Raw genomic sequence first — 14,745 nt, forward strand, 5'->3', positions numbered from 1 at the left:
AAGTAATAGCCAACAGCCGCAGCAATGTAGCAGGGAACAGAGGACAGCCAGGTTGCATTTGAAGATATTAAAAAACGTCGGGGCAGTGTGTGAGCTAACATCCTTGGCATGGTACAGGGGGAAGGCTACTATTAACATCCATTCAATCACAGCTACGGCCTGGCTTTCAGGTAACTTTCCCACTTACAAAGTGGTTATCCAAGTTCAACTCCAAGTGCAGAGCTCTCCGTGGTCACAGACGTCATTTTGTTTTTGGTGAGGGGCCGGGTGAGGTACCCAGTCAGTCGACACCCAGTTCCTTGTCACATCATCTAATGAGCGTGTTCTCCAATTCTGGCCGTACGCCATTTTCAATGCTGCACCATTGGCGGCCGTGCCTTCACAGAATCACAGGATCCCCACAGTGCAGATAGAGGCCATTTCGGCCCATCGAGCCTGCACCGACACATATCCCACCCTAGCCCCGTAACCCCACGTATTTAATCCCCTAACACTAATGGTCAATTTATCATGGCCAATCAACCTAACCCGCACATCTTTGGACTGTGGGAGGAAACCGGAGCACCAGGAGGAAACCCACGCAGACACAGGGAGAATGTGCAAACTCCACACAGACAGTCGCCCGAGGCCAGATTTGAACCCGGGTCCCTGGCACTGTGAGGCAACAGTGCTAACCACTATGCCACCGTGCCTTCAGCTGCATAGGCCCTAAACTCTGAAATTCCCTCCCTACACCTCTCCGTCTCCTTCAAGACGCTCCTTAAAACCTACCTCTCTGACCCCCAACTTTTGGTCACCTGACCCAATATCTCATGTGGCTCGTTGTCAAATTTTGTTCGATAACGCTCCCGTGGGACGTTTTGCTACGTTGAAGGCGCTGTCTAAATGCAAGTTGTTGTTGTTACATACTTCTAGCAGCTATTGGTGGAGAAGAGTCAGAAGCAGGAACTCTGGCTAATCCTTTCCCACCTCAATAACCAGTATCGCTGAGGCCAATTGTAGGACCCCCAACCATCGGTCCAGCTGCAATCTACGAACCCAAGTGCAGACTGGGGATTGAAGCCATGACATTCCTCGTCTTCATGGCTGGAGAAACTCATTGGGACAATGGGTTAGACCGGATGATCACAGAATCACAGAAACCCCACAGTGCAGATAGAGGCCATTTCGGCCCATCGAGCCTGCACCGACACATATCCCACCCGATCCCCGTAACCCCGACACCAACACATATCCCACCCTATCCCTGTAACCCCACGTATTTAATCCCCCTAACACTAAGGGTCAATTTTATCATAGCCAATCAACCTAACCCGCACATCTTTGGACTGTGGGAGGAAACCGGAGCACCCGGAGGAAACCCACGCAAACACGGGGAGAATGTGCAAACTCCACACAGACAGTCGCCCGAGGCCGGATTCGAACCCGGGTCCCTGGCGCTGTGAGGCAACAGTGCTAACCACTATGCCACCGATGATGCAGGCTGTACTGCGTCATGAGAAAGGCAAGGTCCTGTTGGTCTCACTACAACACGCAGTCAAAACAAAACCAGAGATCAAAACCAGATACACAAACACAGAAGTAGCCAACTACAAAGAACTCTCAGAAACAGCAACTCTCAGAAGATCCTTCTGGTATCATAACTTCTGATGTTTGTCAGGGCATTCACCACAGCACCGTTATAAACAATTATCAAGAAAAAAAAAAAATACAGGAACATAGATTCCGCTCCCACTCTGACTTCGGTCTCCTACACTGATCTAATGAAGCTCAACGTAAGCTCGAGGAACAGCACCTCATCTTTCGATTAGGCACTTTACAGCCTTCAACACCGAGTTCAACAATTTAAAATCATAACTCCTGCCCCCATTTTTTCGGAAAACAGCTGTTGGTAATGATTCTGCTGTTGCCATTTCCAGCTCCTCCAGACCCATCTCGTTTCTTTCCTTGTCCCATTAACATCCCCTTTTGCCTTGCCCCATAATCTCTCCTGCCTTCCACCCTATCACAGACCTTCGCTTTTGTTCTTTCCTTCCCTCTCCTTTGTACTTGCTTAAAACCTGTTACATCTCTAACTTTTTCCAGTTCTGATGAAAGGTCATCGACCTGAAACGTTAACTCTGTTCCTCTCTCCACAGGCGCTGCCTGACCTGCGGAGTATTTCCAGCATTTTCTGTTTTTATTTCCGATTCCCAGCATCCGCAAAATTTTGCTTTTGTATTCCGCTTATATATTCCGCTGGGGGTCAATTGAAAATCTATCAATCCCTGTTTAGAAATTTGTGTTAGGCAAGGGTATTGAGGGTTATAAAACCAAGACGGATAGTAAGAGTTAAGGTGCAGATCAGCCATGATCTAATTGAATGGCAGAACAGACTCAAGTGGCTGAGCGGTCTTCTCCTGTTCCTAGATCCCTTCAACCCTTCTTCCTTCATCCAGCTATCCAATCTAATCTTCAATGTTGATATAGTTCCAGGGTTCATGGTCGAGGTAGGAAGTGAATTCTGCATCCTCACAACTCTGTGTAAAGACGTTTCTCTTGCCCTCCGATCTAAAACTTACATTTAATCTTCTATCTACATCCCCACGTTCTTGACCCTTCACTGGAAACATTCCACTTCTATCTACCCTGTCCCATCATTTTAGAAACTTCTATCGCCCCATAATCTGCATTGTTCCAACGAAAAGAGACCCAAATTTTTCCATGTCGGTTTTTTTTGTATTTGTATTTTCTTATACCGGGCAACAGCCTAGGTGAAGGCAGTAGTGGTAAGAGACACACTTTGGACCGGATCTGAATCCCTCGGTCTATTCTGACTTGCAACTCCGCATCTACGTTGCAATATGGAGCATTTATAAAAGAGAGAGAATTAACCCTTAAATGACTGGCTATTCGCTAAGTTTGATAGAAAGGTATGCATGATGCATCTACTTTATTCATTATTAGTGAACAGCCGAAAACATGCCATAAAGTCTACAAACTCAGCTGTGTTTTGGTTTCCTTCCAAACAATAAGAAAACGAACTTCAATTGTTGTACAATCGCTGCAGCAAATCTTCTCACCTCCTTACAATCTTCCCCATCCTGCCCGTTATATGGGCCTTGTAGTGCGGTCACAGTATAGTGGCACGTGCCGAAAAGTTATCATAGAATAGTACAGCACAGAAGGAGGCCATTCGGCCCAGAGTCTGCGCCTTTTGAAGAGCAATCCAGTTAGTCCCACTCCCCTGAAATCCCTGCAATTTTTTCTCCTTCAAGTATTTATTCAATTCCCTTTTGAAGGCTACTATTGAATCTGTATCCACTACCCTATCAGGCAGTACATCCCAAATCCTAACCACTCATTGCGTAAAAAAGTTCTTCCTCACGTCATCTCTGGGTCGTTTGCCAATCACCTTAAATCTGTGCCCTCTGCTTATCGACCCTTCAGCCACTGGAAACAGTTTCTCTTTATTTACTCGATCTAAACCCTTCATGATTTTAAACACCTCGATCAAATCTCCTCAGCCTTCTCTGCTCCAAGGAGAACAACCCCAGCTTCTCCGGCCTATCCACGCAACTGTAACCCCTCATCCCAGGAACCATTCTAGTAAATCTCTTCTGCACCCTCTCCAAAGCCTTCTTCGTCCTTCCTAAAGTGCGGTGCCCAGAACTGGACAAAATACTCCAAGCTTTGTCTTTTCTATTCAGGTGCTGACTAACCTGCGGTGTGCTTCCAGCTGTTTTTATATCAGAATACATCATTAAGATCCTTCTTACTTTCATCTTTAGGTGGGTCCTCCTTTTTCTTCAGAGCGAGTAACGCTTCGGCTTTGCCTTTCGTTCCACGTTTTGCCAGCAGCAGTTTTTTCCCTGCAAGGTTTAAAATCAAACGCATGATTTTTGTTTGTTGCCCCACTTTGTAACGGGCAGTTTTTACACAATTGCAGGGCCAGCTAATCCCGATACATGGTCTTGCACAGTTCACAGCCAGTATCAAATATAAACCGACCTCTTGGTACTCAGTCACCTCGTTCTGGACACGCAGTTCCTGGGTTCCTGGAGCTACCTCGGGTGCTGAGCTCCCCTCGGTGACCTCGTTACAACATGGAGTCGCTTACATCGTGCTGCAACGTAGCCTTCTTACAAGTACTTGGCTGGCTCGGCACCCGTTAATCTTTTTTAAATTGAAGGATTTTTTTCATCCAGGAGGTATATGTTGTTCGGTATTTCTGCTTTCCTAAAGGCCATTGGAGGAGGCTTAGTCTAAAAATTAGAGCCAGGCCTTTCAGGAGTGAAATTAGGAAACACTTCTAAAGGGTGGTAGAAGTTTGGAACTCTCTTCCGCAAACGGCAATTGATGCTGGATCAACTCTTAATTTTAAATTGGAGATCGATAGGTTTTTGTTAACCAAAGGTATTAAGGAATATGGGGTTAGGTTGCAGATCAGCCATGATCTCACTGAATGGCGGGACAGACTCGAGGGGCTGAATGGCCTCCTCCTCTTCCTATGCTTCTACTCAGAAGAGAGAGCCAGTCCTCCAAATGTATGGAAAGACTCCATCTTCTGAAGTGACTTATAGCAGAGCAGAGACATTAGATAATATATAACATGGATCTACAGGATAGCACATAAACACATGTCTACAAGAGCTGAGGCATGGGACAGTATATAAATGAGAGACTGGAACATAGATCCCGGAAGGCAGCAGGACAGGTAGATAAGGTGGTTAAAAAGTCATATGGGATACTTATATTCTATGCCTCGGCTAATGAAGGCAAGAGCAGGGAGGTTATGATGGAGCTGTACAAAACGCTAGTTAGGCCACAGCTGGAATACTGTGTGCAGTTCTGGTCGCCACACTATAGGAAGGATGTGATTGCATTGGAGAGGGTGCAGAGGAGATTCACCAGGATGTTACCTGGGCTGGAGCGCTTCAGCTATGAAGAGAGACTGGACAGGCTGGGGTTGTTTTCCTTGGAGCAGAGAAGGCGGAGTGGGGACCTGATTGAGGTGTACAAAATTATGAGGGGCATAGATAGGGTAGATAGAAAGGAACTTTTCCCCTTAGTAGAGGGGTCAATAACCAGGGGGCATAGTTTCAAGGTAAGGGGCAGGAGGTTTAGAGGGGATTTGAGGAAAAACTTTTTCACCCAGAGGGTGGTTGGAATCTGAAACTCACTGCCTGAAAGGGTGGTAGAGGCAGGAACCCTCAACATTCAAGAAGCATTTAGATGAGCACTTGAAACGCCATAGCATACAAGGCTACGGACCAAGTGCTGGAAAATAGGATTAGGCTAGACAGGGCTTGATGGCCGGCACGGACACGATGGTCCGAAGGGCCTCTTTCTGTGCTGTATAGCTATGAGTCTATGGAGGCACCAGTTCGTACATAAAACACAGGACAGCAATGCATGGGGTCTGAAGTTGCCCTCCCAAATCCCAGGGAAAGTATAAAAGGTGTCTTTACTTTGACAGAGACCTACTCCATGCCCCAGATTACATTTTCTAAGCTATCCCTTTATATGGCTTCCCTTATGCTACTTGTCATCATCCTCCAAAACAACAAATGGGCAACCGATACCTGGATTTTCCCTCTCTGTTTCTCATGGCGAAGATCAGTAACTGTGGTCGGAGGACCCAAGGTGCTTCTCATGGCGAAGATCAGTAACTGTGGTTGGAGGACCGTAGGTGTTTCTCATGGCGAAGATCAGTAACTGTGGTCGGAGGACCCTAGGTGTTTCGCATGGCGAAGATCAGTAACCGTGGTCTGAAGACCGTAGGCAGGAACCCACGTCCTGCCACTTCATGATTCAGCACGTTGGGACTCCAACACACTGCAGAACTGTGCCACACACTACAACCACACAATCTTAAGAGGCAACTTCTTGCACAGCTCAATTAAAATACTAGCGGATTTCCTGTGGTGTTATTCACAGTAAATCAGATGACACATTGTTTTATAAGGACAGGAGCTTTATACCATGTAAAACACAATGTATTATTCTGCTACGGTGGAGCTGGGCCCCTTTAAACTCACAAAGTCTAATTGTTAAGTAAACACAAGTTCGGGGCATTTGGACTTTTCTGTTTGGTATGGGAATTTTGCAGGCTGGAATAGGAACAGGTGGAGGCCATTCAGCCCTTCGAGCTCGTTCCGCCATTCTATCAGATCATGGCTGATCTGTACCTTAACTCCGTTTACCCACCTTGGTTCCGTAACCCTTAACACCCTTGCCGAACAAAAATCTATCAGCTCATCGGTTTCAGGCTGTAGGTCAGAAGCGCCCAGCATGTTAAGGTTATTTTGCGTTTGCAAGAGTGCAACATCTGAAGTGAAATATCTGGATGGCCTAGACAAACCACTTTTTATATATTCATATAATATTTATCAATCAATGCCTTGTAGGCCAACAGTCACCAGCTGTTCAACAGTTCCACTGAAGTTACTCCATGCCCTGTAAACAGCGGGGACACTTGCTTTACTTCTTTTGCCGGGGTGGGGGCAGAAATCGGAAGCACAAAGTTAGTCCTTCTCGGAGAGCAGCCTGCAGCCCAGCAGTGGAAAAAGCGGTTTTATGGCCAGAAGCAAAGAATCTAAAAGCACCCAGGTGTATAGATGCTGAAGAACATTACGCCTGGAAGTATCGGATAATGACACTGATAGCTCCCCAAAGGAGGCTTAGAAATGAAGGTATGACTGGTGGTAAACAGCGAGAGACAGTTCCACTCCATAAAGCTCCAGGAACAGCTGACAGGTCAAAGCACAGATAAATAAAGACAACAACTTGCCGTTAAACATAGAAAAACATCCCAAGATGTATCACAGAAGCGTAATCAGACACAAATTGACAGAGTCAAAGGGGAGGTATTAGGAGAGGCAATCAAATGTTTGTTCAAAGAGGTAGATTTTAAGGAGGGTTTTAAAGGAGGCGAGAGAGGTAGAGGTGGAGAGGTTTAGGGAGGGAATTCCAGAGCTTGGGGCCAGATGGCTGAAAGCACAGCCGCCAACAGTGAGGCAAATAAACCAGCAGGGCCTCGGGGATAGAGCGGGGGGGGGGGGGGGGGGGATGGGACTGACTGGATTGCTCTAGAGAGCCGGCACAGACTCGATGGGCCGAATGGCCTCCTTCTGTGCTGTTATGACTCTGTGGGGGAAAAATTCAGTTGGTTGCACCTTCCGTTAGCGCCTTAAGAGGGCGCCAACGGGACGCAAACCAACTAGCGCCCAGGCGCGGCACTGCCCACGCCTCCCGCAAAATTCAGCAGGAGGTTAGTGGTGGCACTAACCAGTAACACCCTGCGGCGCTGGCGATGAAGTCATTGGCGTGCGCAGCGCCCCAGCCACGATCTTCGGGAGTGCCTCCTGACATACCGCCGGACGCTATGTCCAACAGGGTCAGGGGGGCGTAATTCAAAGGCGAGGTGCGGGGCGGCCATTTTTGTTGCTGGCCGCCTGCCAGCACCTGCCTGCGCCCCCGTCCCAGACCTCCTGAAACGCCCCCCACCGCGGAGTGCTGGCTGCGCTCCTAGAGCCCAGCACTTCCCTCGAGTGCCGGGCTCTTTTGCCTGCACTCCAGATCCCCGGGGGCCCAGCTGGGCCCCAGGTCGCGCTGCACAAGGCCCCTCCCCTTTAAGAAGGGGAGGAAGGCTTGCAACACCGCAGCGCGACGTGCGGCGCTGTGGCACATAACGCCGCAATATTGACTCACAGCACCCCAAGAGGGATGCGGGGTGCTTCCAGTAGCACCCCACTTCCCTCTTGGGGCGCAACCACTCATTTTCCGGCGTGGAAACGCTAATTTTTCTGCCCAGCGAAGTTAGCGCCCCAATTGGGGCACTGCTCAATTTTTAGCCCTATGACTCAAAGGAATTTTAGGATGCACAAGAGGCCAGAGATGGAGGAACGCAGAGTTCTCCGAGGGTTGTAGGACTGGAAAGTTTTGGATAAGAGGACGTTTAGAGGGTGGAAGATGGGAGGCTGACCAGGAGAGCATTGGAATAGTTCACTCTGGGAGGTGACAAAGGCACGGATAAAGGTTTTGGCAGCAGATGGGTTGAGGCAGGGGCAGGGGCAGAGGTGGGCAATGTTATGGAAGTGGAAGTAGGTGGTCTTTGTGACGGAGAGGATAGGGGAATCAGAAGCTCACCTTAGGGTCAACTAGGACGCCGAGGTTGCGAACAGTCGGCACCAACCTGAAACAGTGGCCGGGGAGGGGGGGGGGGATGGAATCGGTGGCGAGGATACAGAGTTTTTGGCAGGGACCAAAGATGATGGCTTCAGTTTTCCTAATGTTTAATTGTAGATTACAGAGCAACTGTTGTTGTAGGGGATTCCTGACTCTGGAACATAGATATTGATGTTGCTGGAAAGACCCACAGGATGGAGAGCTGTCTACCTGGAGCTAGAGCAGTAACACACTGAGAAAAGATTAGAAGGGATGCTGAAAGGGTTAGGACCAGGCCTTGTGGCGGTAGCCCACACAGGGGTAAACAACACAAAGCTAAATAATATCAAAGAGTCTTATAATACATGACATAAACAAAGATGGCCTCAAAACTGAGATAGGGGATACAAAGTAGTGTTCTCCAGTATACTTCCAGTATTTAGGAGAGTTCACTAATTAAATGAAGGATGCAAATGAATAGCTAGCAACCTGGCGTCAAAAGCAACAATTACTAAAAGAAAGACTTGCATTTATATAGCGCCTTTCATGACCACCAGACGTCTCAAAGCGCTTTACAGCCAATGAGGTACTTTTTGAAGTGTAGTCACTGTTGTAAGGTGGGAAACGCGGCAGCCAATTTGCGCACAGCAAGCTCCCACAAACAGCAATGTGATAATGACCAGATAATCTGTTTTTGTTATGTTGGTTGAGGGATAAATATTGGCCCCAGGACACCGGGGAGAACACCCCTGCTCTTCTTCGAAATAGTGCTATGGGATATTTTACGTCCACCTGAGAGAGCAGACAAGGCCTTGGTTTAACATCTCATCTGAAAGACGGCACCTCCGACAGTGCAGTGCTCCCTCAGCACTGCACTCAGTACTACCTGCCTAGCTTGCTGCACAAAGGGATACAAAGGGTCTGCGTGAACAGGAAAGTTATTTTAATGGGAGTTTCAATCAACCCAATATAAATTGGGAAAAAAACCCGAGTGGGCTAGCGTCAAGAGTTGGCAAATGACTGCTTCATGATTCATAGCGTGAGGAAAGCTACGAGACGCAGTGACCTGGCATTCGTAAATGACCTAGATAATGTACAGGAAATGGAAGTCATTGCACCCCTGGGTGGATAGTGACCACAGAATGATCAAGGTTAACATGATCTGGGATCCAATTAAACCCAAGACCAAGAGCAAGCTTTATAAACTTTAAACGGGCTAAATTCAAAGATGAGAGAAGATTTAAAACAAATGGATTATAAGACAATGTTTAGTAACATTTCAGTAGAAGACAAGTTGAACACGGTTTTAAAAATGTGTACAGACACGACAAAAGATCAGAAAGCTTAAACTTTTAAAATATTAACTCGAGATTTTTTGGAGTGATTGAGGCGAATAGCATAGATGCATTTACAGGGAAACTAGATAAGTACATGAGGGAGAAAGTAATAGAAAAGATAAGGATATGTTGAAGGGGTTCGATGAAGTAGGGTGGGAGGAGGCTCGTGTAGAGCATAAACACTGGCAGGGACCAGTTGGGCCGAATGGCCTGTTTCGGTGCCGTCTCTATGCAGCACCTGCAGGAAGGTGAGAAAACAAAAGAAAATAGATTCCAATAAAGCAAGACTACCTCCAGCCCGATTTTGTTTCTCCGCCCGAGCCCTGTTCTGCAGGGGCTAGTTGTGGCACCTCAACATGCAATCAAACTCCAAGAACCTCCAGGCCTGGATGGCTCATCTACCCAACGTAGGGAAGCTACCTCAATCTATTTCTGTTGATATTTAATGATTGCAGCTTCCCTCTACCCCATGTAGGGAAGCTTACTTCACAGTTACAGAATCCAGTTTATTAATGATCACACCCCACCCCCCCCCTGCCAATGTTCACTCAGCTCATCTGCACTGTATATAAAGTCCAATGCTTGTAACTTTTTAAAAATTCATTGGATGTGGGCGTCGTGGGCAAGGCCAGCATTTATTGCCCAAACCTAATTGTGGTGGTGGTGAGTGGCTCGCTGGCCATTTCAGAGGGCAGTTAAGAGTTAACCACATTGCTGTGGGTCTGGAGTCCCATATAGGCCAGACCGGGTAAGGGCGGCAGATTTCCTTCCCTAAAAGGACATTAGTGGATCTGATGGGTTTTACGACAATCTGATAGTAATAGTGACCATAAAACTGATACTGGCTTTTTATTCCAGATTTATTTAATTAACTGAATTTAAATTCACCAGCAGTCGTGGTGGGATTTGAACTCATATCTCCAGATCATTAGTCCAGGTCTCTTGATTACTAATCCAGTAACATAACCTGTAATCTAGCCAAGATGCTGGCTTTCTTTGAGTTGGAAGAGTAGCTTCGCGAACACGAGATACTGCAGAATCTTACTAGTTCAGTAACAAATACTATGCTATCGTACCCCATGTTTAAATTATAAAATACAACAGTCAAAGTTGCCAAACTAATTTCATTATGGGAAAATGTCTGTATGAAAAAAGGGAAAGGTTCGTTATTAACAGCGCCAGTGTGTGGCCTGGGACACCAGGAAAGGTTGGGATGAGAGGGTTGTCCTATGAGGAGGTGGCGTGGATTGGGCCGATACTCTCTGGAGTTTAGAAGAATCAGCGGTGATTTCATTGAAGCATACAGGATTCTGAGGGGGATTGACAGGGTAGATGCTGAGAGGTTGTTTCCCCTGGTTGGAGAGTCTAGAACTAGGAGGCATAGTCTCAGGATAAGGGGTCGGCCATTTAAGACTGAAATGAGGAGGAAGAGGGTTGTGAATCTTTGGAATTCTCTACCTCAAAGGGCTGTGGATGCTGAATCGTTGAGTATATTTAAGGATGAGACAGAGAGATTTCTGGACTGATGGGGAAATCAAAGGATATGGAGATCGGGTGGGAAAGTGGAGTCGAGGTCAAAGATCAGCCATGATCTTATTGAATGGCTCGAGAGGCCGTATGGCCTACTCCTGCTTCTCATGTTCAGTATTAGCAGAGTGTGACCTGGGACACAGGGAAAGGTTCATTATTAGCAGTGTCAGTGTGTCACCTATCGGCACAAGGGGGGAAAATAATTCAGGCAGAAATTTGCAGGGCTACAGGGAAAGGGCGGGGGAGTGAGACGAGCTGAAGTGCTCTTGCAAAGAGCCGGCATGGGCTCGACGGGCCGAATGGCCTCCTTCTGTGCTGTAACCATTCTATGATTCTATAAAAAATAGACCTTGCAAAACAATTAACCCTCATCACCAAACTAATATTCCTTGAAGTGCTAAGCTAGAGACGCCGATGTCATTGTAGCCACCTTGACCGCGATCAGCGAACTCAGCACGGACCGGGGATTGCACCTGGGTTTTATGGCTCATTTTCGGAGCCATTAGCGAAGCCCAGGTGAGGCAGGGTCTTCTGGTCTCCGAGCAACATGCAGGCCCTCGATGATGTAATCTTAAATATGGCGACGTCCGGTTACATACTTCGACACAAAGAAAAATGCATTTCACGAGAAAAATGCAGACGACAATTTCAACACAACAGGGGTAATTTTCTGGAGGACTCACTGGCGCGGGGAACCTCAACCCCCTGGCAATGCAAGGTGGGAAATCGCGGATGCGCTACTGCCTGCAATTGATAATCCCAGGGCTCAAACGTTGAACATCAACATTAAGGGAATCAAGGGATATGGGGATAGCGCAGTAAATGAGGTCGAAGATCAGCCACGATCTTATTGAATGGCGGAGCAGGTTAGAGGGGCCGAATGGCCGATTCCTGCTCCTATTTCTTATGTTTGAGTTTCTCCTTTGCCGTCTAAGGTATAGTTAGAAATCCCTTCAAATGGACTATCTGACCTGTGTTACCTCGAGGATTGAGAGCTGTTTAATTCGCCACCATAACCAGATATTGCACATGGTTCTACGTCACATCCATTAGTGGTGAATCATAGAAAGTTACAGCACGGAAGGAGGCCATTTCGGCCCATCGTGTCCGCGCCGACCAACAAAGAGCTATCCAGCCTAATCCCACTTCCCAGCTCTTGGTCCGTAGCCCTGCAGGTTACAGCATCCCAAGTGCACATCCAAGTACTTTTTAAATGTGGTTAGGGTTCCTGCCACTACCACCCTTTCAGGCAGTGAGTTCCAGACCCCCACAACCCTCTGGGTGAAGAAATATCCCCTCAAATCCCCTCTAAACCTTCCACCAATTACTTTAAATCTGTGCCCCCTGGTTTTTGACCCCTCTGCTAAGGGAAATAGGTCCTTTCTATCCACTTTATCTAGGCCCCTCATAATTTTATACACCTCAATAAGGTCTCCCTTCAGCCTCCTCTGTTCCAAGGAAAACAGACCCAGCCTATCCAGTCTTTCCTCATAGCCAAGATTCTCTATATTCAAGGTTAGATCATTGATATATACCACAAAAAGCAAGGAACCTAGTACTGAGCCCTGCAGAACCCCACTGGAAACAGCCTTCCAGTCACAAAAACACCCATCAACCATTACCCTCTGCTTCCTGCTTCCGAGCCAGTTTTGAATCCAACTTGACACTTTGCCCTGGGTCCCATGGGCTTTTAACTTCGTGACCAGTCTGCCGTGTGGAACCTTATCAAAAGCCTTGCTAGAGGAATAACCGCAATTACAACAAACGAGCATATTTTTTGAAAACACATTCAGATGGGTCAGGATTAACACCATAACCTTAAAGCTCAGTTAACAAATAAAACAGTAACGCACGAGCCCCTTTAATTTGAAAGATGTCTTAAAAAACATGCTGCATTATACTGGATATCCTCCTATCCAGGCTATTATACGGAATGATCGGAGGGTAAAGGTGGTTTGATAACTTAGCTGTTCATTTCTGATCCCCTTATTTGAGGGGGTGCGGAAATGGAGGCTCATATTTCTGGTCAACTCTATGCACCTAAAGGAGCACTCAATTTTGCTCCTTCATTCTGGAAAAAAACCCCACCATGTTAGGACTTACTTTTCTTCCCAAAGGGCTTTCTCTTTGGCTTGGTGGCTTCTGTCGGTTTACTGACGGGTTTTTCAGGAGCTGTGGACAAAGTAAAACAGAAAGAAATATTGATATGCTATGAATGAGATAAACACACACCTAATCCAAAGCAACATAACAAAAACAGTTTTCTCTGGTCATTGTCACATTGCTGTTTGAGAGAGTTTGCTGTGCGCAAATTGGCTGCCGAGTTTCCCACATTGCAACAGTGACTACATTCCAAAAATACTTCATTGGCTGTAAAGCACATTGAGACGTCCGGTGGTCGTGAAAGGCGCTATAGAAATGCAAGTCTTTTTTTTTTCTTTCAATCTGAGATGACAGTACATGCCCATTAGGACTACTAGTAAAAGAAAAAAAGGACAAGAGCTTTCGTTCCTCTACTCATGTCCATTGGTGTACAGCAGCCAATGGACCATATACAGAAAACTTTTTTTTAATCCGGCACCGACGGGACCGACGTGGTGCCGGTTCATCAACAATTCCGGATAACCGAAAGCTATAGTAAAAGATACGGAGCTGAGGGCTCCGTATAAAGCAACAAACCCTGTTGCTTAGCAACAGGTTCAGAACAATGGCCACAAGTTCCAAGCGTCTCTGTAGCTTAGCAACAGCCACACCCTTGCACAGCAACAGATGGAGGAAGGTAAGTAATAAAACTTACCTGAACCTACTCCTGAATTTTGCCGGTTAACCGAGATTTCCGGTTATTTTAGGTGCCGGTAAATCGAAAGTTTCCTGTACAAGGTTAGCATTATTTATCCATGATCGGTTCACACTTAAGACTCTTTTGCTTGAAAGTTTGACTTGCTCTTTTCAGGCATTTCCCCCCCACCTCCGTCCCACCAAGAGGGTGGTTGATGACTTGCATTGGGTTTCTGCTGCAGTCGGTAATGGCACGATTCAGAGTGCAATCACGTGGCGTTTTTATTCCGTTCTTCTTTTCCTTGCACTGCTCGCCACTCAGGATAGTGAGCAGGCAACATGCGCCCTGTGTTCGAGAAGTGGTGTTCTGCTGATATTTCGGAGTGATCCATGGCTGATTTTACCTATGGATCCAGTGTGCTTTACCAAAAATCTCAACTTGTCATGCCATACATGCACCCCCAGGTGTCTCTGCTCCTGCACCCCCCCTTTAAAATTGTACCGTTTAGTTCGTATTGCCTCTCCCCATTCTTCCTATCAGAATGCCTCACCTCACACTTCTCTGCGTTAAATTTCACCTGCCAAGTGTCTGCCCATTTTACCAGTCTTTTGAAGTTAATAATTTGAAATTATGCCCTGTATACCCAAGTACAGGTCATTAATATACAGGTACATCAAAAAGAGCAGTGGTCCTAATATCGACCTGTGGGGACCACCACTGTATACCTCCCTCCAGTTTGAAAAGCAACCGCTCACCACTACTCTCTGCTTTCTATTCCTCAGTCAATTTTGTATCCACGGTGCCAGTGTCCCTTTAATCCCATGGAATTTTGCTAACAAATCTATTATGTGGTACTTTGTCAAACGCCTTTTGAAAGTCCATATACACAACATCAACCGCACTACCCTCATCAACCCTCTCCGTTACTTCATCCAAGAACTCGATCAAGTT

At 46.7% G+C, this 14,745-nt stretch overlaps 1 protein-coding gene across 1 annotated transcript in view; it reads right to left on the reverse strand.

Moving 5' to 3' along the window:
* Positions 1-14,745, reverse strand: part of l3mbtl2 (L3MBTL histone methyl-lysine binding protein 2) — a 111,916-nt gene that overhangs the window by 12,883 nt on the left and 84,288 nt on the right. Inside the window, exons 15-16 of the mRNA XM_085969521.1 lie at positions 13,119-13,187; positions 3,759-3,851 (exon numbers count right to left, since the gene is read on the reverse strand). Coding sequence (XP_085825647.1) covers positions 3,759-3,851; positions 13,119-13,187 — 162 coding nt within the window. The remainder of the gene's footprint in view (positions 1-3,758; positions 3,852-13,118; positions 13,188-14,745) is intronic.

The sequence above is a fragment of the Somniosus microcephalus genome, chromosome 28, assembly GCF_052327205.1.
Source record: "Somniosus microcephalus isolate GS21.2 chromosome 28, FLI_Smic_1.0, whole genome shotgun sequence".
NCBI lineage: Eukaryota > Metazoa > Chordata > Chondrichthyes > Squaliformes > Somniosidae > Somniosus > Somniosus microcephalus.